General features: G+C 40.0%; 1 protein-coding gene across 1 annotated transcript in view; it reads right to left on the minus strand.

Moving 5' to 3' along the window:
* PLPPR5 (phospholipid phosphatase related 5) overlaps window positions 1-25,486 on the minus strand; it is a 121,623-nt gene that overhangs the window by 24,197 nt on the left and 71,940 nt on the right. The window contains exon 5 of the mRNA XM_062190110.1: window positions 8,461-8,637. Within this exon, the coding sequence (XP_062046094.1) occupies window positions 8,461-8,637 (177 nt within the window). The remainder of the gene's footprint in view (window positions 1-8,460; window positions 8,638-25,486) is intronic.

A 25,486-nucleotide genomic window follows, 5' to 3' on the forward strand; every position in this document is an offset into this window, starting at 1 on the left:
CAAACTTAGCAGCATCACTTTAATTAGCCTGGTTTATTGTTTATTATTGTATCCCATGTGTAGTTGACATTTCAACAATAGCTCACTGGGGCTACTGATGAAATAGAAGACCCTTTACACAAAGAAAATTGACCCTGGGTTTTAATTGATTATATCCCATAAATAAAAGAATTTAAACTAAACCAGAGGTTCTCATTCTTTAGTGTATTTTAAAATAAAGTTCTTGTATTATTAAAAAATGTTCACTCTTAAGCCCTCCCTCAAATATTCTGATTCAGTGCATGAAATATGGGACCTAAGAGTTGACACTTTCAAAACACATTCCAGAAATTTCTGATGCAGGTGAATCATATTTTAAGAAATAAGAATAACCAACACAAGAAAACAACTTGCTGTTCTTTGTGAGTATTCTTCAGTTTTGTTTTTTTAGATTTTATATTTATTATAAATTAAAATGCAGACCTTACTTGCACTTGTAACTTATTCATTTTTACTAAATGTTTCATGTATAATAATATATTTACATTGTATAATTTCACAAATTCTCCATTAGAAAACATTTTCTTTATAGGACTCATTAATAGTTAATTAATTGTGTCTTATTGGAGAATCTCAAGAAGTGTTATTCCTTCTTCTAATGTGTTACTTCTCTCTCATGGATTCGTGTCATTCACAGAAAAGACTTTATGTCAGAAAAAAAATTTCCTTCCAATTTGTTATATATTTCTCTTATCCTTCCACATCTGGGAATAATTATATGCTACAAACATAGATCAAAGTGTTATAATTTGATATCTCTACAGGCGCTATTGAAGATCTCTAAAGTAAGGGATGGTAAGAGATCAGAGATGTGTACTTGATAAACCTACAACCAAGTGATGCTTCTGTCTTCATGAGCCCACAGAGGACCAGTACTAGTAGATGCTGATTACTTTGGTGATCAAGTCAACAAATGTTGTCTGTAAAGGAAGACAGGAAATACTTTTGGCTTTGTGGGCTTATATTCTCTACATCAATTATTCAACTCTGCTCTTTTGGTACAGAAGTAGCCACTGACAGTTTATAATGAGCAGGAATGTCAATATTCTATGCAACTTTCTTTACAAAAATAGGTGGCACGCCAAATTTGGTCTGTAGACTTTAATTTGCTGGCTGACCACTGATCTAAAGAACAAAAGATATAAGATATAATCAAGAATTTTACTAACAACAGCAGCAAACAGCATTTTCACATCCATTCCATTAAATAAACACATGTTTCCTTTATCATTAGTGTTATACTGTATTTGGAAATTGGTTGGATAAAAATGGCTGATAATTCTTCTGAAATTTAATTTTTGAAACAAAATACATATGCTTATTAGACATTTGGAACTCATGACATGGAGTCATCTAAAGTGAATATTTATGTTTGGAAAACTCTTGCAAAGGGTGTTGTGCCTATCTCTTTTCCTTAATTAAAGATCTGGGGAATTCCACTGAAACAGCTGAGAATTCATAACCGAAATGCATTACATGCTTAACATATAGTAGATATATATTAAAAGGTAATGGTTTAATCTTAATTACCCTTACAATTTAGATTATAAGGAAGGGCATTACAAAATATTCTTTAGAGTAATATTTAAATATTTAGCAAATCCTTGCTGCTAACATTTACATGTATGGAATTGATTTCTTATTAATAAAAATGATAAGAAAAAGCAAATGACCTGGCTTATGATCCCAAGCATGCCTGAGTCTAAATATTATTGGAAGGTCTCTGTATCTCAGTATTCTCAACTTGAAAGTGAAGAGATCTCAAGAGATCACTAAGTTAACTCAATTTCTTTAGCTGACAAAGTCTTGACAAATTCAGCAACCATTCAAAGCTAAATTCAATATTTGTCTATATCTTGACCCCACTCCATATTTGATATTTTTCAGAATGTCTCAGGGAAAGAGCCAACAGTCCACACACTCACAGTCACCTTGCAGTTGTACAGTGATGAAAGGTTATATTTATCCTTTATCTGTCTTGTACTCAACAAGCTGGATACCTCCTAAAACCCTTGATTTCTTATGCCTTCTTCATTCTTTGTACAACACCAATTCCAAAGACTAAGACACCTCTATCTCTTGCCTGGATTCTTGGACAGCTTTCTAAACTGTCTTCCTAAATCCAATCTAGGCCACCTCCAACCTAATTTTACAATGATGTGACAATTATCTTTCCACATGCAAGCTGGATTATGGCATCTAGTGGTTTGCTTTTCCATTTCCTTTAATGTGTTAAACTCTGACCAACTGCATAGCCCTCAGTTTTGGAAATACCTTCTATTACCCTTCACTTCCTACTGCTTGAAATATGCCTCATCTCCATCATGTTTGAATACTGTACCTAACTCAGCCACGGTATCTGATGTCAGCTCCACTCACTCATAAAAGCCGCCGGTGACCCATGGCTTTGTCTACATGCAGAGCTGTAATTCTTTTTACAAGAGTATCTTTTTAATAGGAAATTCTACGATGGTAAGAGAATCACTTTGATTGACATGTTTCTTCCAAGGTGGTATGCTCCACAAACGTAGAGATGCTATCTCTATTTTGATTACTTCTATATTTCCAGTGCCATGTGGATATTTATGAATGAGCATGATCCGAGCCAGAAATGCTCTGATGTGATTATATATTTTCAAATTTATGTTCTTTGAAACATTCTGTTTTTATATTAATGACTTCCACATGTATAATTCTAACTTCTCCTACAAAGATGACACTAATCAGTTTTCACTGCAAAGAGTTTTCTTTCACTATCCAGTAGTGATAATAATTGAATCTGATTGATTTGTGTTCATTTTTCCTCTTCCTTTGTGGCAATGAAATATCAGTCTTGCATGAGACTAAGTATATGGACTTTGGCATTGCTGGGTTCTCATATACTAATTTTGCGAATGTGGACAAGCTGCTAAATACAACTAGGTCTCAGGTGCTTATTTTAAAAAAATATGCAAAATGAAGATAATACATCTCAATGAGGTGTTGTGAGAATTAATGGAGTTAACATAGTAAAGAGTACATGGGTATGTATTATTCTTTTTTTAATTTTTTTTTTATTTTTGACAGGCAGAGTGGACAGTGAGAGATAGAGAGACAGAGAGAAAGGTCTTCCTTTGCCATTGGTTCACCCTCCAATGGCCGCCGTGGCCGGCGCACTGTGGCCAGCGCACCGCACTGATCTGGCAGGAGCCAGGTGCTTCTCCTGGTCTCCCATGGGGTGCAGGGCCCAAGGACTTGGGCCATCCTCCACTGCACTCCCTGGCCACAGCAGAAAGCTGAACTGGAAGAGGGGCAACCGGGACAGAATCCGGCACCCCGACCGGGACTAGAACCCGGTATGCCAGCGCTGCTAGGCGGAGGATTAGCCTGTTGAGCCACGGCGCCGGCCAAGGGTATGTATTATTCTTAATATGTTGTATGTAAGATAACAAGCTATTCTTGTGGCTCAATAATCTTGAAAAATTCTGCCTGACACTGTAAAGTATATCATTTTCATAAGTGTTCTGAGACATATATTTTTATAAAGTAATATTGATTGACAACTATTGTTCTTAGTTAAGCATGACAATTCTACTTTCTAATCTTGAACAAAGTACACAAGAAATAAGAGTGATAAACATGGAATACAACAAAATTCCTCATTAGATTGTAATAGCACAGACTCAGATTGTGGTATGAATTCCGAGAACCAGAGAATCAGGGGCACTTGCCTGAGCCAAATCTCAAGTGAATAAAAGATCTGAATACAGTCGTCAACGGTGATGCCCAAGATACTCTGTGTCTTTTCTGAACCAGAAACTCGGGTGTCGTTACTAGGAGTTTCACTGAATCTTTCAAAGAACTCTGAGAGGTAAACAGTTTCTCATTCATTCATCAAGTACTTACTCAGGCTTTCCTATGTAAGAGTCCCTGTTCTAGGTACTGAAAATGTAAAATGAACACAACAAACAGACAAGGAGCTTACACTCTAGTAAGCGTGACAGCAAAGCAAACATGTTATATGTGGAATAGTAAAGGTTGAAAAGGGGGCCAGCACTGTGGCACTGTGGTAAAGCCTCTGCCTACAGTGCCGGCATCCCATATGGGCCTGGCTGCTGCAATTCTGATCTAGCTCCCTGCTACTGCACCTGGGAAAGCAGTAGAAGATGGTTCAAGTGCTTGGGCCCCTGTACCCACATGGGAGACCTGGAAGAAGCTCCTTGCTCCTGGCTCCTTGATTCATACTGGCTAAGCTCCGGCCATTGTGGACATTTGGGGAGTGAACCAGTGGATGGAAGATCTCTGTCTCTGCCTCTCTGTTTGAAATAAATAAATAAATCTTTTTAAAAAAGATTCAGAAGTGTTATGGAGAAAAGTGATGCAAGGATTGAGGAAAAGAATCCTTAGGTGGAATGGCAGTTTTCAACAGAGTTCATGGAAGGCCTCCATATTCTAGGATTATTGAAGGGTTAAGTGGCTTGTCCAAGGTCATACACCACAAGTGGCAAAGGCAGGATTCAAACCCAGAATTCCTGATGTGCAGCTCCCTGTTTTGCTCTATAGAATACAGAGCAGAAAGGCATCCCCATTGAGGCAAAAGTGCAGAAGGACAGAGCTTTTCTGTGAAAGAGGAAGAAAGTTGTGCAGGATTTATGTACATGCTGAAGAGGGGGAGAACAAACTTCACTGGAGTGCAGACTACTGAGGACCCAAGAAATCCAACAGAAGTGCCTGGATTTGATGCAGGACAAAAATATTTTATTTTTTGTTGTGTCATTAGCAGTGAGTGGTTATAATGTGCACAGAAGCAGAATGGAGGGAAGTTATTTGGAGGAAAGTTTGAAATGAGGAGATAGCCAGCAACCTAGATAGCAGAGATGAAACACATTATGATCTATATTGAGCACTGATGGTCACAAGAGCAAACGAATAAGACAAGAAAGAAGTATTTTTTGTGGTAGCAATGAACTTGGACCAGATGAATCACTGCATGTGGGGGATGAACCAGAAGAATGAGTCAAAGCTAAATTCTGGGTCTAGAGTCTGGGTGGATGGAGGGTATGGATTCTTTAACTGAGCTACAGAGCCTTCAGGCAGGATAGCAATAATTGGAAATGTTGTTGAATTCTGCACAAACTTCAAGATAATTGGAAATACCCGAGGATACTGCAAGACAGGGCTGGAGTCATGGCTCAAAAATGAATGTTCCACTGAGTTGTCCAAATAAGAAACCTGGGAAGCCCTGTGGATTGCTCCCCCTGGTTCGTCTGCCTTGCCTCCAGTGGGCCTTCCTGTTCCAACCCTTCCATCTCCGAGGCACTTCCTAGGCAGCCTCCCCTCTCTTCGTGCCACTGAGGTCTGACTGGTGCCATCTTATTTCCCTTAATAGCCTGCTTCCTTTATTATCACCTGGAGTTTTACTTTACATCAAACTTCTTTTCAGAGTACAATTCTTATCATAGGGTAAAAGGGAATGAAAGCAAAGACATTATCTTTTATGGAACTTGTTTCAATCATTCAGACAGCCATTCACCCAACATGTCCTCTTTCCTTTAACCTTTGTAAATCCTTACAATGATCCTTTAGGGAGGCTGTTATTGGCCTCAAAAAATCAGTAAACTGCTTAATGGCACAAACTGAGTACACAAAAAAGCTGTGATTCAACAAGGTTGATTTTTTTCTTTCCACTCACTTGAAGCCTGACTGATTCACATTCATTTTTCTACAAAAGTCTGAATTATTCTCAGGAGATACAAGACCATTCAGGCTTTTCCTCTCCTCTCATTTTCCATCTCTTTTCACTTGTACTAAAAAATGGTGCCATTCCACCATACCATGCGCTCCCACGTACAAGCCACACCTGAGGCCTTGAGTACAGCGGGCATTCCATCAATATGGATTTTATGAAGCATTTCATATTGCCATGGTACATAGTACTCTTCTCCTTGTTCCTCCTTCCCAGCCCAGAGCCACCTGCTCCACAAATCTCTCAACATATCACCTGCTCTGTCTGATTTGTTCCTAATCCAAACTGAGTTGATATTATAATGTAAGTATCTCTAAGATAATATTTAACCCTCTGTAAAACTCAATTTTTAACCAACAGGTTGTGTTCTATTTAAGTACATGGACTATCAGGATATTTATGTGCAGCACTACAGTGCCTTATAACAGGGTCTCGATAAATGTTTATTTTACAATGGAAGAAAGGCATTTAAATTGATTATCTATTATTGTCAGATCCCTAAATCAGACTTTAATCTCCCTTAGAGACTGATCATGTTTATCTGAGCCTCCACTATGCCTATCTAGTTCATGTTCGTGCCTGGTACCTGTATATGCTCATACTCATAAGTGATTGAGAAGGAAACATAACTATTAGCTATTATATAGGCAAAGCATTGTTTTCACATGATCTTCCCATGAGGTAATTTTCCTGGGTACGTGGGAATGTTTCAAGGGTGAATTTGAAATGTTCTGAATTTCTGGTATAGAAGGGTGTCAGATCATTATTCACCATGTGATACTCAGACTGTGAGTGGGAAAGCACTAAGGTTCTGACTTTGGTTTTGGAAGGAGTTAAGATGTTCACTGGAGGAAAAGGCAAGAAGACAACAGGTACAAGAAGATCCACAGGAAGGCTGATGTGATGCTTGAGATGTTCTGGACCAGTGGTGCTTCAATGCAGTCACACCTGACACCAGTGCCTTGACATTTTGACAATGAGGTTCTCTGGCTTGCCAATGATTATAATTTTTAGGATTTATGCAGGGTGTTTTTATTTTGTTTTTGTTAAAATGTTAACCAGTTTCAACTGTGATGAATGGAAACAAGGAAAACATTTTGGTTCAAGCCTCGACCCTGGTGTTCATAAGGATGTAGGGTATCTCTGGCAGGGGGGGAGAAGACTGGCCCTACATCTCCCACATACCTCAGGAATCAGAGGGAGTAGCATCATGAAAACAAGCACAGGGTGCCCAGCAAATGAGAGCAGTCATCAGGTTACCATGCAGAGTGCAGAGGAACTGGCCTGCTTAAGGTGCTTGGTACATAAATGTGTGCCAACATGTGGTCACTGAAATGTTTCACACATTTGGTGAAAGGCGACCAAAGAAAAGATAAGCAATTTCGGCCGGCGCCGCGGCTCACTAGGCTAATCCTCTGCCTTGCGGCGCCGGCACACCGGGTTCTAGTCCCGGTCAGGGCACCGATCCTGTCCCGGTTGCCCCCCTTCCAGGCCAGCTCTCTGCTGTGGCCAGGAGTGCAGTGGAGGATGGCCCAAGTCCTTGGGTCCTGCACCCCACGGGAGACCAGGATAAGCACCTGGCTCCTGCCATCGGATCAGCGCGGTGCACCGGCCGCAGCGCGCCAGCCGCGGCGGCCATTGGAGGGTGAACCAACGGCAAAGGAAGACCTTTCTCTCTCTCTCTCTCTACTGTCCACTCTGCCTGTCAAAAATAAAAAAATAAAAAAATAAAAAGATAAGCAATTTCAATGTAATCAAAAGGAAATAAAGTGTTTCTTAGATTATAATGTCAATGCGAAAAACATTTTTATTTATAGTTTATGCATTTTTCCATCTAAGTAAAATGTTATATACCCAAACTTATAATGCACTGATGAATCCTAAAGTCAGACTGAAATATACTTTCCCACTTCCAGAATCTCTGGGAGTATCCAAGGATATTTTATAGCAGGAATATAGATGGCGTGTTTACTGCATTAGAAGTTGCTGTGTATGCTTATGGCCCGATACAATATGATTTGAGATGATATTGTCTTGGAAACAATCAATGCACTTTAGTGACAGTGATAACAGTTCATCTCATAAGGGAACTTTACCTGGTGAGGGCGCTGTGGTGCAGGGGTTCAGGGGAGTACAGTGGTGAGACCGCAGGCTACTTTGGGATGATATAGATATTCCAAGATGCAAACTGCCCTGAGGAAATTTTTTAAATATCCAACCATTCCAGCCTTAAAAACTAGCCAGAGAGGACTTGGTATTTTCAGCACTGCTCCATTTTATATGGAAGCAATTTGTTCACGTTTAAGTGTAGAATGCATTCATTTTTTTTTTAATCCTCAAACCTGATTTTAAGCAGAACAAATGGGGGGGGGGGGAATGAAGATTTTGTGTGTGTGTGTATTTGTGTGTTAATGGGGGAGAAAAAAAATGAAGATTTTGTGTGTGTGTGTGTATTTGTGTGTTGTCCTCAAAATGCCCACTTACATGCTTATTATCAAAGAATTATGGATGGATTTCAAAAGGGTTTTTGGCATCTAAACAAACATCTTTTAACTCTGCTTTTCCACAGCTTTTTGGATTCCCCTGATATAGTGATTGTTAGTCCACATTTAGACAAACCCAATGATTCACAATTTCATTTCGTAATATTAACCAAGTCCATTGAAAACCCAATATCTAAATCCATTTGTACTTACCAGGAATACTGCTATAGATATTCCAACCAGAAAGCCTGCTATCACATCTGACCAGTGATTTCTATATTCTGCTACTCTGTTGAGTCCAGTCAGAAAGGCCAAACACATCAATCCCAAGCATAGGACTGGCTTAGCAAGTCTGGTTCCTTTGGCTTTGATTGTGTTGGTGATGTACATCTGAAACATTAAACAGAAAAAATGACTTCTCACCAAAAAGTCACAGTTCAAATTCTTAACTATACTGTGTTAATTTTTGAAAAAAATGTTTTTAATTGTACATTTTAAAATTTTTATTTTTTTATTTTTAAGGAATGTATTCATAGATTCTCAGGGTTATAGCAAATGGATGATAGTTACTACAACATATTTCTTATCAGTTCTCATGTTAATGTTATATTAGTACAAAGAGAACAGATTCCATGTCGTTAATAGATACAATTCTAATATAATGATGCATTACTCCCTCCTTCCCTTTCCCTCTCTCTCTCTCTTCCATCCATCCTTCCTTCCCTCCTTCCATCTTTCCTTTCTTCCTTGCCTCCCTTCTTCCTTTCTTTTTTTTAATTTTTGAGATAACATTTTTAATTTACATTATAGTCAAAGGCTTAATGCTCTACTACATAGATAATTCAGCAAGTAAAAAGGCCATAGTTCAGTGGAAAGATAGGCAAGGGATATAAATGATAATTAAATGAAAAGATGTCCATTTCATTCATATACAGTACATTTTAAAATAATCACAAATCATTAAAATTATAGTAGCACCTCATTCAGTTTGCAAAGATACAAAACACAGTAGACAAAATTTCAGCAATACTGATATAGCATTTCTTTCTTTTTTTTTTTTGTAACTGCACCATCATTTTTTTAGCAACAGTGTTCACAATAGTCAAAATATGGAATCAATCAAGATGCCCATCATCAGAAGAATGCGTAGAGAAAATGTGTTGTGTTATGTATGTGTATTATTCAGCTATACAAAAAAAGAGTGAAATTATACTATTTGCATCAAAATGGATGCAACTGGAGACATCATGTTGAATGAAATAAACTGGACACAGAAAGACAAACATGGCAGTTCTCCCTTATATATGAAAGCTAAAATGAAAAAAGAAAAAAAGAAAAACAAAAAACATGAAGACTGTTTCTTAAATAAAATTAAGAGTAGCAATTATTATTTTTACTTACCTGACATGGAGATTTCCGTTAGCCAATTCTTACATAATTATTATGAACAATCTAATAACATTAAGCACAGATACTTGACCATTTTTTAACCTTTAATGTATAAATTCTTCTTTTATTTGAATTTAGTCTTATCTCAATAATATTGTGAGGAGAAAATTAACAGCAATTTTAACATTACAGTTTTGCATACTATATTGAGAGCATACATAATAAGACTACATGATAACATCAGAATTGTAAATATACCTAAAATAGTATATGAAGCAGATTTCCACCAAATAGATGTTATTTTAAAGAATGAATTCAGGGTCCTATGTAGTGCCAAAGTTTACATATTTGTTGTTATTGTGAAATCACTTTATTTTCTCTTCCTGAATTAGGACAAGAAAAAAACCTTAATGTCAATGGTAGAAATGTGTCAACTAAGAATAAAACCAAATAATAAATTGATATGTGGGTTTTTTTTGGCAATTTCACAAAAGCTCATGGAAAACACAGTTCCAACTGATTGCACTGAATGAAATGTCTCCAAGTTGTCTGCCTTCACGCTCAAGGCTTACTGTTTCCTTCCTCCAATCTTATTTATTCTACAGCTTAATTGCTCATAATTTAAACCGTGCACTACTCTATAAGCAAATCTGTTGACTCCAAGAGGAATGAGTCGTAGTTATTACTAGTCATTAGTACAGTAATTAGGAAAGAAATGTTTTTGACAGTACAATCAGATTTTACAGTTCTAATGTCAGTTAAATATTTGGTGCCAACAATATACTCAGAAAAATACCTAGAAATGCATATAACCACTTGACTGTTGTACTGAGCTGAATAAAAACTACGCTTGCCTAAGAGAGTAAACCAAAGTCAGAGTTTAAGTTTGTAATTCACAGCAGCCATTCTACAACATTATGACATTCACTAATTATCTTCTCTATTTTTTGGTTCTAGGCACAATTTGCTGCCTTGTAAGCTGCCAAAAAAAGGCTGTAGGAATATTCAAATAACTCAAGTGATACAAGTCTTCTCTCTAGCCAACTTCTACCCTTCACATTCTAATTCACATCCTGAAACCTGGAAAAGAAAGCTGAATCATCTGCATCTTGACCAGTGGCCTTCAGAGTTGTTAGCTCTGTGCATTCTAAGCCTGTGTTCAGAAGAGTTTAATTTCAGTTATGGAGGGTAAGGATACATGAGATGGAAATAAGAAGAAATGAGAAAGAGCAAAGGATGCTTCTTAAACGCCCAACTACCTCTGAATCATCCCTTCCTTTTTCTTCATTGATTTTTCTCTAATGGATAGTCTGAGTATCAGTAAATGATAGGAAGTTGATATTAAATAACAGAGGAGGAAAGCTACCATAAAATCATAGGAGGAGTGAGGCTACACCTGTGCTCTGCTTTTCAAAAGTGGGATATAGCATGGTCCACGAACAAAATCTCCTGCAGAGTCTCTATGGCTTTGATAAGCATTTACCTTCTCTTACTCTCAAAGGTCCTCTTAGATCACACAGTCCTGTCACAAGTTATGGAAGCCCATAGTAATCTGTGGGCTTGGACTTTAACTTTCCAAAGTCTCTCCTCAATGTTGAGATAGTTCCTAAATTTTCCTAATGACCCAAGGAAGGTTTTCATGGTGCCCAATGACAAAGTCTGGCCACCATTCAAGCTCATAAAAAAGCTTCTGTATTAGACATAGCCTAGGGTTTGGTTTTCCCTCTATGGCAGTCCCACTTGACATCCAGATTCAGAGTGGAGAGGGGAGGTAACTCAATTTCCACGGTTATAGATTTAACTTTAAGGTGGATCACAGCAGTGCCTTATAAAGCACAACTTTTTCTAGAGTACAATCAGAATGGAAGTAACAAAAGAAAAATTAGAGAATTTCCACTTACACTCAGCAACCCATTAGCATTTTATGAACATGAATGCACTTTACCAGACTAACAGTGTTATCCATATTACAGAAAATCTATTACTCCCAATTTGCAGAAGAGGAAATTATGGCATAACAGTCTATTAAACAAGTTGGATACAGGACAAGAATTGATTATTTATGCTTTCTTGGCTTTTAATTTACTTCTGAAACCATCTAGGTTAACCAGATGTCCAAAAATAGCTTAAATAAAGTTTTTTTTAAAGATGTATTTTTTTTTATTTGAAAGAGTTACAGAGAGGCAGAGGCAGAGAGAGAGGGAGAAAGAGGTCTTCCATCTGCTGGTTCACTCCCCAGATGGCCACAATGGCTGGAGCTGTGCTGATCTGAAACGAGCCGGAATCTTCCGCTGGGTCTCCCTTGCGGGTGCAGGGACCCAAGGACTTGGGCCATCTTCCTTTGTTTTCCCAGGCCATAGCATAGAGTTGGATCAGAAGTGGAGCAGCCAGGACTTGAACCAAAAGCCATATGGGATGGCGGCACTACAGGTGGCAGCTTTACCAGCTATGCCACAGCGCCGGCCCCCAACAGTTTGGTTTTTGAGCAGGATGGTTTCAGTCCTCAAGGGTCAGTGGACACTCACTATCTCACTCACTATTTTATCATTATCAGCAGCTCTTATTCACCCATTTTATTCTGTTGGCACTAAAATGCAGACAACTAAAACTGCTCACTCACTCCCCATTAATAGCCTGCTATGTATTCTGTATTTGTTTTGCTCATTTACACATAGAAAGGGGTTTTGCTTATTCATTTGCTTTTAGTAGCATATAATCTCAATGCTGTTATTATTCTGGAATGCAAATTGTCCCAATTTTTATAAACATCCATCTTTTGGGCAAATTGAGGTAACCTCATATTGCCATGTAACACTTTCATTACAAAAATAAATAAAAATAAGAAAACACAAATATTTTTGAGTACCAACTACGTATTAGAAACTGTGCTAAATTCTTCAGAGAAGACAGCTAAGGTTAGGTCTTGAAGGATGAACAGAGGGGTTCCAGGCACAGGGGACATGGTGGGAAGGTTCCAGGCACAGGAGAAGTTGCTACCTTAGAGAGAGGGATGACAGCTAATCCTGATAATGTGTTCTCAAAACACTGCGGTCATCCTCTCTCAGACATTCACCATAGTGCATGATCACTACTCATTTCAGTTATTTCCTTCACTAGCTTGAGGATGTAGGAACAACATCTGGATTCATTGTAAGCCCCATGCATAGCTTGCACTTTGCATAAAACACAGTAAACACTCAATAAAGACTGGACTTAATGGAAGAAAATTAGGGGAATAAATTAAATGGAATAAATTAGGGGAAATGAAAAGGTATAGGTGAGAGAATATGGAATATTTTATTTCTAGCATTTGTCACTGTCTAAAATCATGTGTTGTGGGCAGGCATTATGGCATAGAGGGTTAAGCCAATGCTTGTAATGCAGGTGTCCCATATCTGGGTGTAAACTGGAGTTCAAGGTGCTCAGCTTCCCATTCAGTTCCCTGCTAATGCTTCAGGCAAGCTATCAGATGATGATCCAAATACTTGGACCCCTGCCACCCATATGGGAAACCCAGATAAGGCGTTCTGGGTTGCTGGCTTTAGCCTGCACCAGTCCCACCTGCTGTGGCCATATGGGAAGTGGCTCAGTAGATGGAAGATCTCTCCCCCGGCCCCCACTTTCCTTCCCTCTGTCACTCTGCCTTTCACACAAATAAATCTTTAAAACAAATAAATAAAAATCATGTCCCCCATTGGGATGAATTTTTGTCTATCTGTTCCCTCCACTGGAAAACTCCAGTAGAATGGAACCACTATCCATTTGCTGCACTATCTGAAATGCATAGAATATAGTTACGCATAGTAAACATTCAAGAACAACTGAATGAATGAAGTAGGGATGGCATGCTTAGGAAAAGGGAGAGTTTTGAATTCTCATCATCCAAACATACTCGTCATTACTTGAAAATCTTTTGCATTTTTTTGCATTATTATGTATTTGTTTGCTTGCTCCTTGTCTATTGTCCCTACCTGTAGGGAGGATTGCTTCCAGCAGGCCTTTGTACAGTGCTGGCACCTGTGATAGCAAGCATACCAGCTCCTAAAGACATTCATGTACTGATCCTAGGAACTTGTCAGTATGTGTTTAAGCACTCGAGAACTTAAAAGTGGAGAACCTTCCTGACTGTAGACAAGAGAGATCTGAGGATGCTATGTTGCTGCCTTTGGAGATGAAAAGGAAACCACAAGCCAAGGAGTGCATATAACTTGAAGAGCTGGAAAGGCAAGGAATGAATTCTCCCCTGGAGCTTCCTGAGGGACCCAGCTGGATGACAACTTTATGACAACCCAGTGAGACCCATGTTATATTTCTGACCCCTAGAACTCTAAGATAATAAATTTGTGTTACATCATTAAGTGTGCAGTAGTTTGGTATGGCATTTGTCAATAGAAAATCACTGCACTCATGTGTGAATAAATGAATTTGTTGGAATATCTAAGAATGTTGTACAGAAGGTAACTCAGGCATAGGAGTTACAACATCCACATTGGAAACAGAAAGATCTGGGTTTGAGTCCAAGCTCTGCTGCTTACTTAAGATGAGTTTTCCATCTAAGCCTTAGTCTTCTTATGTATAAGATGCACATGACAATTAAAATACTTAGATGCAGTGTTGTATTAAATGCCACAGTACAGGTGAAGTGTCTAGCATTTAGCACAGCATTTAGTCCCCAGCAAATTCTCAATAACTTCAGGGATCAAGCCAGTGTCAAACAGGAAAACAGAGCAGAACTAGGGCTTTGACTCTGCAGGCAGTGCCGGGTGAATAGAAATCATAGGTTTACAGCAGCATTATGGTCTAGTGCCTGCACAACTTTGTTCCTTGGCTATTTTCCATGTTCCTTCCATTTCTTTCTTAAGCTAATTTGTTATTTTTTCTCTGCCCTTTATGCCCTCTACCTAGAGATGTCTACTTATTATTTATTTATCATCTACATCTTTTTTTCCAACAGAATAAATGGCCTCGATTCCATCTATCAGTATACACATAACTCAATGGCCAGATCCCTCAGCAACCTGGGCATGGAAGTACTTTCTATATATATGACTTCTTCTCCCAAAACAGAGAGCCCCATGTTGAGTTCACCAGTGCACATCACCTCTGGCTCAGAATGAAGCTGCAGTACTCTACAGTCCTACTGAGTGACCCACATCTTGAAGTCAGGCTAGGGTTGGATTATCTTAAAATGATTTTCAGGGGGCCAGCACCATGCCGCAGTATGTTAATCATCCACCTGAGGTGCCAGCACCCCATATGGGCGCTGGTTCAAGTCCTGGCTGCTCCTCTTCCAATCCAGCTCTCTGCTGTGGCCTGGGAAAGCAGTAGAAGATGGCCCAAGTGCTTGGGCCCCTGCACCCACATGGGAGCCCAGGAAGAAGCACCTGGCTCTTGGCTTCGGATCAGTGCAGCTCCGGCTGTTGCAGCCATTTTGGGAGTGAACCAACGGAAGAAAGACCTTTCTCTCTGTCTTTGCCTCTCATTATCTGTAACTCTACCTCTCAAATAAAAATAAATAAAATAATTTTTTTCCTTAGTGTTTTAAAAAAATGGTTTTCAGGTCTTGATTACTTTGATCAATAAAGTCTGGCAAAGCAATTGGTTTGTGTGCCTTTTTTTAAAAATAACCTCATTACATTATTGATCATCCTGCGTTTGTGGTCTACCCAATCTTCCATAACTTCTCACAAACTGATGTCTTATCAAGTTATCTTATCCTGGATTCCTGGAATTGTTCAAAAAACCTAATTTTTTTATTTTCTTCAAAATAACACTCCATAGAGTCTAGACCACTTTGAGCATATATGTGGTGTCTGTCATATAACTTCTTTCTCTTCCTGTTTCTAGTTAGCTTCAGACAGATCATCAATAATAAGACATCATCAAGCATTTAACTTGTGGCACTCTACTGAAGACTTTTTTGAAAATTAACACAGTTATGCATTGAACAAAAATTGGGGGCACATGTATTAAGTAAACCATGGAGTGTCTGAAAATTCTTATAATTATGATCTCACTTAACATTCTTATCCACATCCATACATTTTCCAAATAGCAATATAAAAGTATCTGATGGAGTATATAATAGAATTGTGATGAGAGGTAATACAATGATGGAAAAGGTCAAGAACTTTATCAGGTTTGTGTTCACAAAATTCAGACTCTTCATGGTTGTGATGGGAGTTGGGGGGTTCAATGGTATAAAGAAGTGGCATATTTATATCATGAAGTGCGCATGCTACAGTCTAGATTATGTAATGCATGCAGCTACTCTATCTTCCATAACTGACCCAAGCTTCATCATGAGCACCCACCTTCCCTGAATAAGAATGGGATGGTAAAGGGAGAAACTCAGTAAATGCTTGGCTGTTCTCAGTTTTTCACTCTGCCCTCTTCTGAAATACAACACTGAGGTCCTGCTGGAGGTTTCCAAGACCCCATACCAAGGTGGGGACACAACCTCGTGGCTACAGAACTGTCCCACAAAGCACCCTCTCAGTCTCTATTCATCTCAACCTCCAAGAATGAGACTCATTGTGTCAATGATGCGCTACTGGCAGCCACTGCTAATGTCCTTTGTGGCCCAATGCTGTCTTGCTCCATCTGAGCTCACAGCTGTAAAGACCCTCTTATCTGCAATACATCTACCTTCTAGCCTCCAGAAGGCTGTCGACCACCAAGGGCCTGCTACAGGGTCCTCTGGCTTCCATGGTAACTATCTTCTTTGCTTCCTATCTGCCATGGTCATGCACAGAAACAGGGAACCCCTCAGATTTCTGTAGTTTCTGTCATCCAGAGACCAGCCCTCGTCTCAGGATTTCTACCCTGTACGCTTACCCAAATGCACACCTTGTCATTCCACCCTTTCCTCTCCTCTGATTCTCCTACTCCTAGATCCACAAGTGCACTCCTGGGTTGGCACTGCCATTCTTTGCATTAACTCAATCCTGTGTTCTTCCTATTATGATTAGATTTTAAGAAAATACTATGAAATCCACATTTGGTTTTTAGTATGTAAAAATAGCTTTGGGATACATAAATTCCTGTTGACAAAACTAGCCTCATTTAATTAAGCTCAACAGTCTCTTTTGTTTTCTGACTGCTATAGGCTCTTCTCTTGAGGCCTGCCCTCTCTGAAGAGCTGAAGCTAACATGGTAGTCACTAACTGTTGTAGCTGTTGAGCACTTGAAATGTGGCTACTGTGATTATAGACTAAATTTTAACTACATTTGATCTTAATTTAACTTAGATTTCCCAACTGGTACTTGGTTAGAATATTGGAAAGCTTGTAAGTATATATGGAACAAATTGGGTATGCATATCTAATTTTTACCCTGCAAATTTGATGAAATCTAAAAGCAGATCAATATTGCAGATGAAAATTCAGTGTCTCATTTTTCTATGTATTCTAAGTGTCAAAAATACTTTGAAACAAAGGAGTGCAAAATATAACAACTTTTATATTGAGTCATAATGAAAAGGTAACACTTTGGATGCACTGAATTACATAAAATGTATATTTTTAAAATTAGTATTACTTCTATTTTTTACATTTTTAAATGTGAACATTAGAAAATTATATTTTTAAAATTAGTATTACTTCTATTTTTTACATTTTTTAATTTTTTTAAATTTTTTTTTAACTTTTATTTAATGAATATAAATTTCCAGTGTACACCTTATGGATTACAATGGCTTCCCCCTCCCATAACTTCCCTCCCACCCGCAACCCTCCCCTCTCCCGCTCCTTCTCCCGTTCCATTTGCATCAAGATTCATTTTCAATTCTCTTTATATACAGAAGATCAATTTAGTATAAAGATTTCAACAGTTTGCACCCACATAGCAACACAAAGTGAAACATACTGTTTGAGTACTAGTTATAGCATTAAATCACAATGGACAGCACATTAAGGACAGAGATCCCACATGAGGAGCAAGTGCACAGTGGCTCCTGTTGTTGACCCAACAAATTGACACTCTAGTTTATGGCGCCAGTAACCATCCTAGGCTGTCGTCATGAGTTGCCAAGGCTATGGAAGCCTTCCAAGTTTGCCGACTCTGCTCATATTTAGACAAGGTCATAAAAGACAGAGTGAGGATAGTAACCAATGATCCTAAGAGTGGCATTTACCAGGTTTGAACAATTATACAGCATTAAGTGGGGAAGAGGACCCTGTCTTCCGTACTTGGGCCTCATTCCTTTGTAATCATAACCTCTACTCTACCACCAATGGCTCTACTCCCAACCTGTGTGTACTGATGGTCCTCTTCCCCACTTAATGCTGTATTTTTTACATTTTTAAATGTGACTATTAGAAAATTAAAAGTCAAATATATAGTTAATTTTTTCTTTCTTTTTTTTTTTTTTTTTTTTGACAGGCAGAGTGGATTGTGAGAGAGAGAGACAGAGAGGAAGGTCTTCCTTTTTGCCGTTGGTTCACCCTCCAATGGCCGCTGCGGCCGGCGTACCACGCCGATCCGAAGCCAGGAGCCAGGTGCTTCTCCTGGTCTCCCATGCGGGTGCAGGGCCCAAGGACTTGGGCCATCCTCCACTGCCTTCCCGGGCCATAGCAGAGAGCTGGCCTGGAAGAGGGGCAACCGGGATAGGATCCAGCGCCCCGACCGGGACTAGAACCCGGTGTGCCGGCGCCGCAAGGCGGAGGATTAGCCTGTTAAGCCACGGTGCCGGCCAATTTTTTATTTCTACTGGACAATGCTGATCTAACCAAGGACATCATAATTGAAGAAAACTATAAAATTATCAGTGAAAATTCCAAAGAAATTATACATATTTTAAAATTTACTACACTTTATCATTTTATTTTAATGTTTATTGAGGTGGGCCACCTGTGCTTCATCAGACAACAATTATCTGCATTTTTTTTATCTGTATCCATCTTTTATATCTATTAACCATTTAAAATATTTTACAATGTAATGTAATTTTATTATTAAGGAATATAATTTCTGAGTTAAACTATCACTTTTGGTCTACTTTTTTCAATTCCCAATTATCATGACAGTCACCTTTTAAAAAGCTTACTTTATCAAAGTTAACCAACTGTTTTGTGTTTTATGAGTTTAATAATCTTGGTTAAAAGGTCAATCTTTCACCAATTAGCTCTGCAATCTTAGACAAATTACTAAAATTCTCTGAATCTTAGTTGTGTTCCTTCTAAGATGCAAATGACAACAGTACTCAGTTCGGAGGTTTTAGCACTGTAACCAGGTAAGGAGTGCGTGTTTTATGATTGTCACTCAGCACCACAAAGATTTGCTTGCTTCATGAATAAACTTACAGGATTAAAAGGATACATTTAGACTCAACCTACACATGTACTAGAGAAACAATAAAGCCAGTTACCGAACTTATGAGCATGAGGATGAAGATGCTTTTTGTATTTGAATAACCAAGGGTAAACATCGATTTTCTTTCTTTACAATATCCTTAATGGGTTCCTAACAAAGGATGACATCATCATGAACACAAAATTTATCCTGTGGTGGATGTCCTTGAATGGGCAACACCAGGAAGCCTCAAATGCAATGCAAGTAACAACACTCTCAGTGTTCAGGACCAGCTGGTACACGCAGTTAGGAGCAGAACATGCTCAGTGGCTCAGCTGCCCTCTGCACAATGACTGGTTGATTGTCGGCTGTGAATAAAGCCCCTTCACCAGACACATTTACCTTAGCCCAAAGTGCAGCCGCACCACTGATCTGACATGCAGACCATTTTGCCCCAGTAGGACCCTCTGCTAAATACACTGCACGCCTGGTACCTCACTCATCAGCTGCAGGAACAAAACCACTTTTACTTGATGGTGTCATCAATGTGATCAAGAACCATGCATATTCCCCACGTAATATTTGGTTTTCATACATCAAATAAAGAGTCAGACAATATGAACGTAAAGATAAGCTTCTATTCTATGTCTGGTTCTGATATAAGGAGTAGCAAGCTCTGTGATATGTAAGTGGTTACCTGAGAGCAAAAGGCATCTCATCGCTGTGATTGTAGGAACCCAATTATCTCCAGGGTTGAAAATTGTCTAGCTAGCAAGGAACTAAAATAAATATGTAGAAGAATCATTTGGAAAATCTCTAAATACCTAAATAAATAAACAAATAAATAAAATTTAAAAAATAAAAGAAAAAAAATGCACTAGACTGTTAGAGTTACCTGATGGGTTACTTTCGGCTTAACTTGAAAAGGCAAATTAAGAAATAAGAAACTAAAAAATTACTGAAATGCATAAATAAATATTTTAAGTTTAATTTCAGGGACAAAAAGTTAGTGGTAAAACTGAAAGCATATTTCAATTGTCTCTGACTAACCCTCAAAACCGTTTGAATTCATAGCTAGATCTTTAGGATTCAAAATGATTTCCAGACTTTCTTTAATTAAGGAGAGAAACTAGAATTAATGATGAGGTGATTAGCTATATGCATGAAATTGTATGGTATACACTGTATATACTATGCCTCTGTATCATACAGTATAAGATAAACTAAATATTAAGAATCAGATTCCAGATCTTGAGACTTTCTTTTCAATTATAACAGGAAAAGGTTTATAGCTTCTCTTAAAAATAAATAAAATATGGCAATGAAGAAAAAGAATGTGTGCCCCACTAGTACACACATATCTACACCCCCCCTTACACACACACACCACATCCACGCTCACATACCACATCTCACCATCACTCTGGGCATATGACTAGGTTGCTTTACCTGGTTGCAATCAGCAACAAAGTACTTTATCAATTTCAGAATAATTTCAGTAAGTATCAAAAATATTAACCACAGGGTCATGTGTCAAGAACTCAAGAGCCTGTGGAATATTTCTGACACCATTCTTAATGCTCATTGGTGAACAAATCAGGGGTAGGCAGAAGATCTCCTGGTTAGGATATCAGATGGTGTCCTTAGTGTCCCCTCGCATGATTTGAGACTTCTCTCCTCCATTCCCTCAATTTTAATTCGACTAAGAGCTGCCTACTGTGTCCCCATCATGTCCTCACCCAGCTTCTGTTAACGACTCTCACTTTACTCTCTCTCAAGAAACGTAAGGTAAAGAGGACGAGCCCCATATCCTCACTTCTCCCACACCCACGCGTTCTACCTCACATGGGAAGCTCTGGGCTTAAGGCAAATAATTTGCCAAAGATGTCTAAAGATACCTCCCTGCTTAGTGCCTGCATTCACCTCAAATCACATCCACAACTTCGGTCCCTGCCGTAGGGAAAGGGCAGCAATCTCCTTCTCGTGTTGGTACCCAGTATTTTGTTCCTATTACAATAAGAATTATCATTTTTATACTATAATAATACATCATTTTCTCTTTTGCTAGCTAATGAGGGTAGAAACATCCTTTTTGCTTTGCAGCCTTAGTTCTTAGCATGGAGTTTGGCTCATTCTCAGTCATTAATTAATCAGAATAAAGTTAAAATTTACTCAGTGCTTGCAACTTGCTGAAGACCTTGCCAGGTGCTTTGTATGTACTCAAGTGATCAAATCCTCCCGACATTGGTAAAGGTGGCTAAGACAGAGAAAGACCTCAAGAGCTAACAGACAATGAAGCAGGGATCCACACTCAAAACAGGGTGACTGCTACCCATGCCCTGACAGGGATGCTCCATGCAGGACAGAAGTCAGAAGGGTGATTTCTGCCCCAGGCTTGGGGCGGGGGGCAGGACTGCAGGAGTCTCCAAGCAGAGGGAAGAGCATCCTCAAGAGAGGAACTGGAGGAGCTGAAAATAAGTCAGCATGTGTCAGACTGAAGGCTTGGTGGGTGGGAGTGTGGGCGAGCACAGGGAGGAGAGTGGCAGGAAATTAGGCCAGAGAGGTTAATAGGGGGCAGGTTACAAAGGCTTGGTGTGCCAAGTGAAGTAGTTTTCATTTTTATCATAAGGAAAATGCGAAACTATTACAGGGAGGCTAGAGAATGACAGGGGTACACTTGAATTTTAAAATGTCACTTTGGCTGAAGTAACTCTTGGTGTTGGATCATCACTCCCTGAACTGGAGTAACAGGTGCAGTGAGCAGCAGACTGGAGTAAATAGGAAGCTGGGTTGGTAAAGTCTGTCGATGAACTGGATGTGTGCATGCATGCACCCATGAGTCTGAACTGCGGAGAGATGCTCAGTGGGAGTGGAAGTGGCAGGTGAGGGAGGAGTGGAACACAACCAGACATGGGCCTGTAGCCAACAGGAGGGTCTAGTGAGGAGATCTATCTTCCCACTGGGGTTATGTGTAGATAGACAATAAGAATCAAAATGTTTTATCTGTTTTCTCATGCAGACATTGTACCCGATGGAAATTCTACAGCCAGAACAGTAATACATCATTAAAAAAAAAACTATTTAAGATTTATTCATTTATTTTAAAGGCAGAGTTACAGAAAGAGAGAGTAAGAGATAGAAAGAGAGAGAGAGATGTTCCATCTGCTGGCTAACTCCTCCAAACGCTGGCCAGGCAGAAGCCAGAAGCCAGGAACTCAGTTCAGGTCTCCCATGTGAGTGGCAGGGGCCCAAACGCTTCGGCAGTCTCCTGCTGTTTTCCCAGGAGCATTGGCAGGGAGCTGGATCAGAAGTGGAACAGCTGGGACTTGAACTGGTGCTTAAATGGGATTCCAGCATCACAGGTGGTGGCTTAACTTGCTGTGCCACAGTGCTGGCCCTGTAGTAATATATCTTTAGTACGTGATGGGCTAAACAGATTTTTGTAGGCTGAGCTAGGTCCTAAAACTCCAGGTAAGACATAAACGTCCCTCAGGTAGCAGGTTCAAACAACTGAGATAAAACACTAGGACAATGTTCCATGAGGACGCAGTGATGTTTGTCATGTCCTCTTCTCCCTATCCTGTCCCTTGCACAAGGTTAGGAATGTAGGAAGCATGCAAAGAATAGACATGAATATGTTTTTAAGTTTTATAAGCCCTACACACATGAAAAAACATAGTGCTTTGGAGACCTGGGCTTGTGTCTATATTACAGTAGTAATATCCAATGAGAACTAAAACATATACTAAATCTACAGCAACCTCCATAATGAGTAATTAATTCTGTGACCTTGCTGCCTTATATATCACTTCAGCTGTTTGTTACATGTGTAGTAGCTATTGTATCTTATAAATGACCTCAAAAAATCTATTGATCGTCTGAAAAAATGGATGCATCTGACAAGCTGAGGTGATAGAGTTTCTACTCCCCTACTCTCTCCTCCCTGTATTAATCATCCATCTTAATCATCAAGCAGATCATATCCCAGGTCAGATCCGAGGACGGAGTTCCTGTTGTATCTTTTCAGTATACAGCACTGTGATGTTAGGTGGGTAACATATACTCAGCTCTGTCACTGGTCCAGCATGGAAGGTAGCAATGTCTGCTTTGCTCCTGCACAACAGTCCCTTATCTTAACCTCGAGCTGAGCAGTATCCCGGAATTCAGAGCTTTTCAGAATGCAGATCCATGTAGTGCTCACTACGTGACATCTCCAGTGAGGCTGGAGGCATACTCCACAATAAAGCACATCTGCATTTCACGTCCAAATACATGGATATTCACAGGAAGAAAAAGACTTGTAAGTAGCCTCACATTAGTGTATATGTTCAGGTCAGATCAATAATTCAGAATAAAGGATTGTGAAGCTGAGCTGATGAGAGGATGAGACTAAAGGGGCAAGAGCGAAGATGAGACACTGCTTCGCATACCACAGCTGGAGCCGCTGCCAGTTAATTTTGATGGCAGGAGGGCTGTGATTCTAGTTAAACAAGCACGGGAGCCCTTCTAGCTTTAGAAACTGAGAAAGTCCTAAAGACCCATTGCCCATTCAAACACCAGAAACACTAGTTGACTTGGCAAGGGGCAACTCAGGTTGGGATTGCATTTAGGGCACAAAATAGGGAGAGTGAAGCACCAAAGAGCATGGTGGAAGGCAAGCTGGAAAGCTGTGTTAGGAACACTCACTTCACCTTGAAAGCTATGTGAAGGGGTTTCTGTTCCATCTCCCGAGTGCTGTAGAGGCTGGAGGTGCTGGAAGAAGACATGCCAGCCAGACAGTACAGCACGGACTGCGGGAGAAGGAGAAGAACATTTGCAGGGCTGCTCTGCTCTCACTACATCTGCAGATTCAGGAAATGTGGAAGTGGGAATCAGTAGGCTCAGAAGTTTGCCAGTGCTAAGGGGAACAACATCAATGTGAATCTAAGAGATGGGATAAATTAGTTCACAGCCCTGTTCCTCCAATGCTTGTGCTTTGTTGGGACCTTGAACTTGGGTGGCAACAGAACCCAGTTGAAGGAGCAGAGGCAGGAGCCACTGGATGACAAGCTTGTGGTCCTCTGGGCAAAATACAGCAAGGAGGAGGGGAAGCAGAGGGTATGTTTCTCAGCAGACAAGAAAAAAATTACTAGAATAACATTGAAAAACCAGTATCTCTCTGAAAGACTGATAGATGGAAAGTTCAGAAATGGGTTGAGGCTTCGTGAGAAGAAAAGAGAGGTAGGCAGAATTCCATCCCTCATTCACCATTCGCTCAATTCCAATTAACATCTGTCATGCTTTTCCTGTGACCTAGAAAATGTGTTTGGGCTACAGACATAGAGATAGGGAAATTTGCCACTGCCGACTTCAAAGAGCTCTTAGTTGAACAGAGAACAGAGAAATGTAGAAAGATAGATTAGTAAGAATAAAGGAGGTATATGTCCGGGAGCACAAATCACGGATAGAATCCACAGGAAACAGAAGGCTGAAGTTTTTATGAGCCCTACATATAAAAGTACCTTTTCCTTGCCTCAAAAAATAAATAAAAGAGAGAGAGAGAGAGAAAATACCTGAAGCAACAACCAGTCCCAACAAGGAGGGAGAGGTAGGCAGTTTCCTCTGAGGGACACTTTTGATGCCAGATTGAAAGGGGAAGAGACCAGGGAAGAAAGAGAGAAGGGAAGAGAAGTTTACATAGAGAGAGGAGCCTTTATGGAAGCTTAAAGAGAGGGTTACAAATTTATTTACAAATTCATTTACCAGGTACATGAATGAGCCAAGTTACCAAAACTTAGAACCAACAGCAAAAGCTCAGTGCTGTAAGGTAAAAGGCCCAACTTGCATGGAGGAGACAGTAAGGAATGAGGTCCACGGTGGAGGACAAGTGTCTTCTAGAAGGCAGCAGGACTCAGGCCACAGGTTAGGGCCCTCAGGGAGCCCAAGCCCAGGGCTGCCCTATCACTCCTATTTCAAGAATAAGTAGACTAATAATTCTGAAATGAAATTTACCCATTTAAAAAGATTGATAAGGGCCGGCGCCGTGGCTTAACAGGCTAATCCTCCACCTTGCGGCGCCGGCACACCGGGTTCTAGTCCCGGTTGGGGCGCCGGATTCTATCTCGGTTGCTCCTCTTCCAGGCCAGCTCTCTGCTATGGCCCGGGAAGGCAGTGGAGGATGGCCCAAGTCCTTGGGCCCTGCACCCGCATGGGAGACCAAGAGAAGCACCTGGCTCCTGGCTTCGGATCAGCATGATGCGCCGGCCGCAGCGGCCATTGGAAGGTGAACCAACGGCAAAAAGGAAGACCTTTCTTTCTGTCTCTCTCTCTCACTATCCACTCTGCCTGTCAAAAAAAAAAAAAAAAAGATTGATAAATAGGGGCCGGCGCCGTGGCTCACTTGGTTAATCCTCCACCTGCAGCGCCGGCATCCCATGTGGGCGCCGGGTTCTAGTCCCAGATGCTCCTCTTCGAGTCCAGCTCTCTGCTGTGGCCCTGGAAGGCAGTGGAGGATGACCCAAGTGCTTGGGCCCTGCACCTGCATGGGAGACCAGGAGGAAGCACCTGGCTCCTGGCTTAG

Source organism: Lepus europaeus, chromosome 5 (assembly GCF_033115175.1).
Source record: "Lepus europaeus isolate LE1 chromosome 5, mLepTim1.pri, whole genome shotgun sequence".
NCBI lineage: Eukaryota > Metazoa > Chordata > Mammalia > Lagomorpha > Leporidae > Lepus > Lepus europaeus.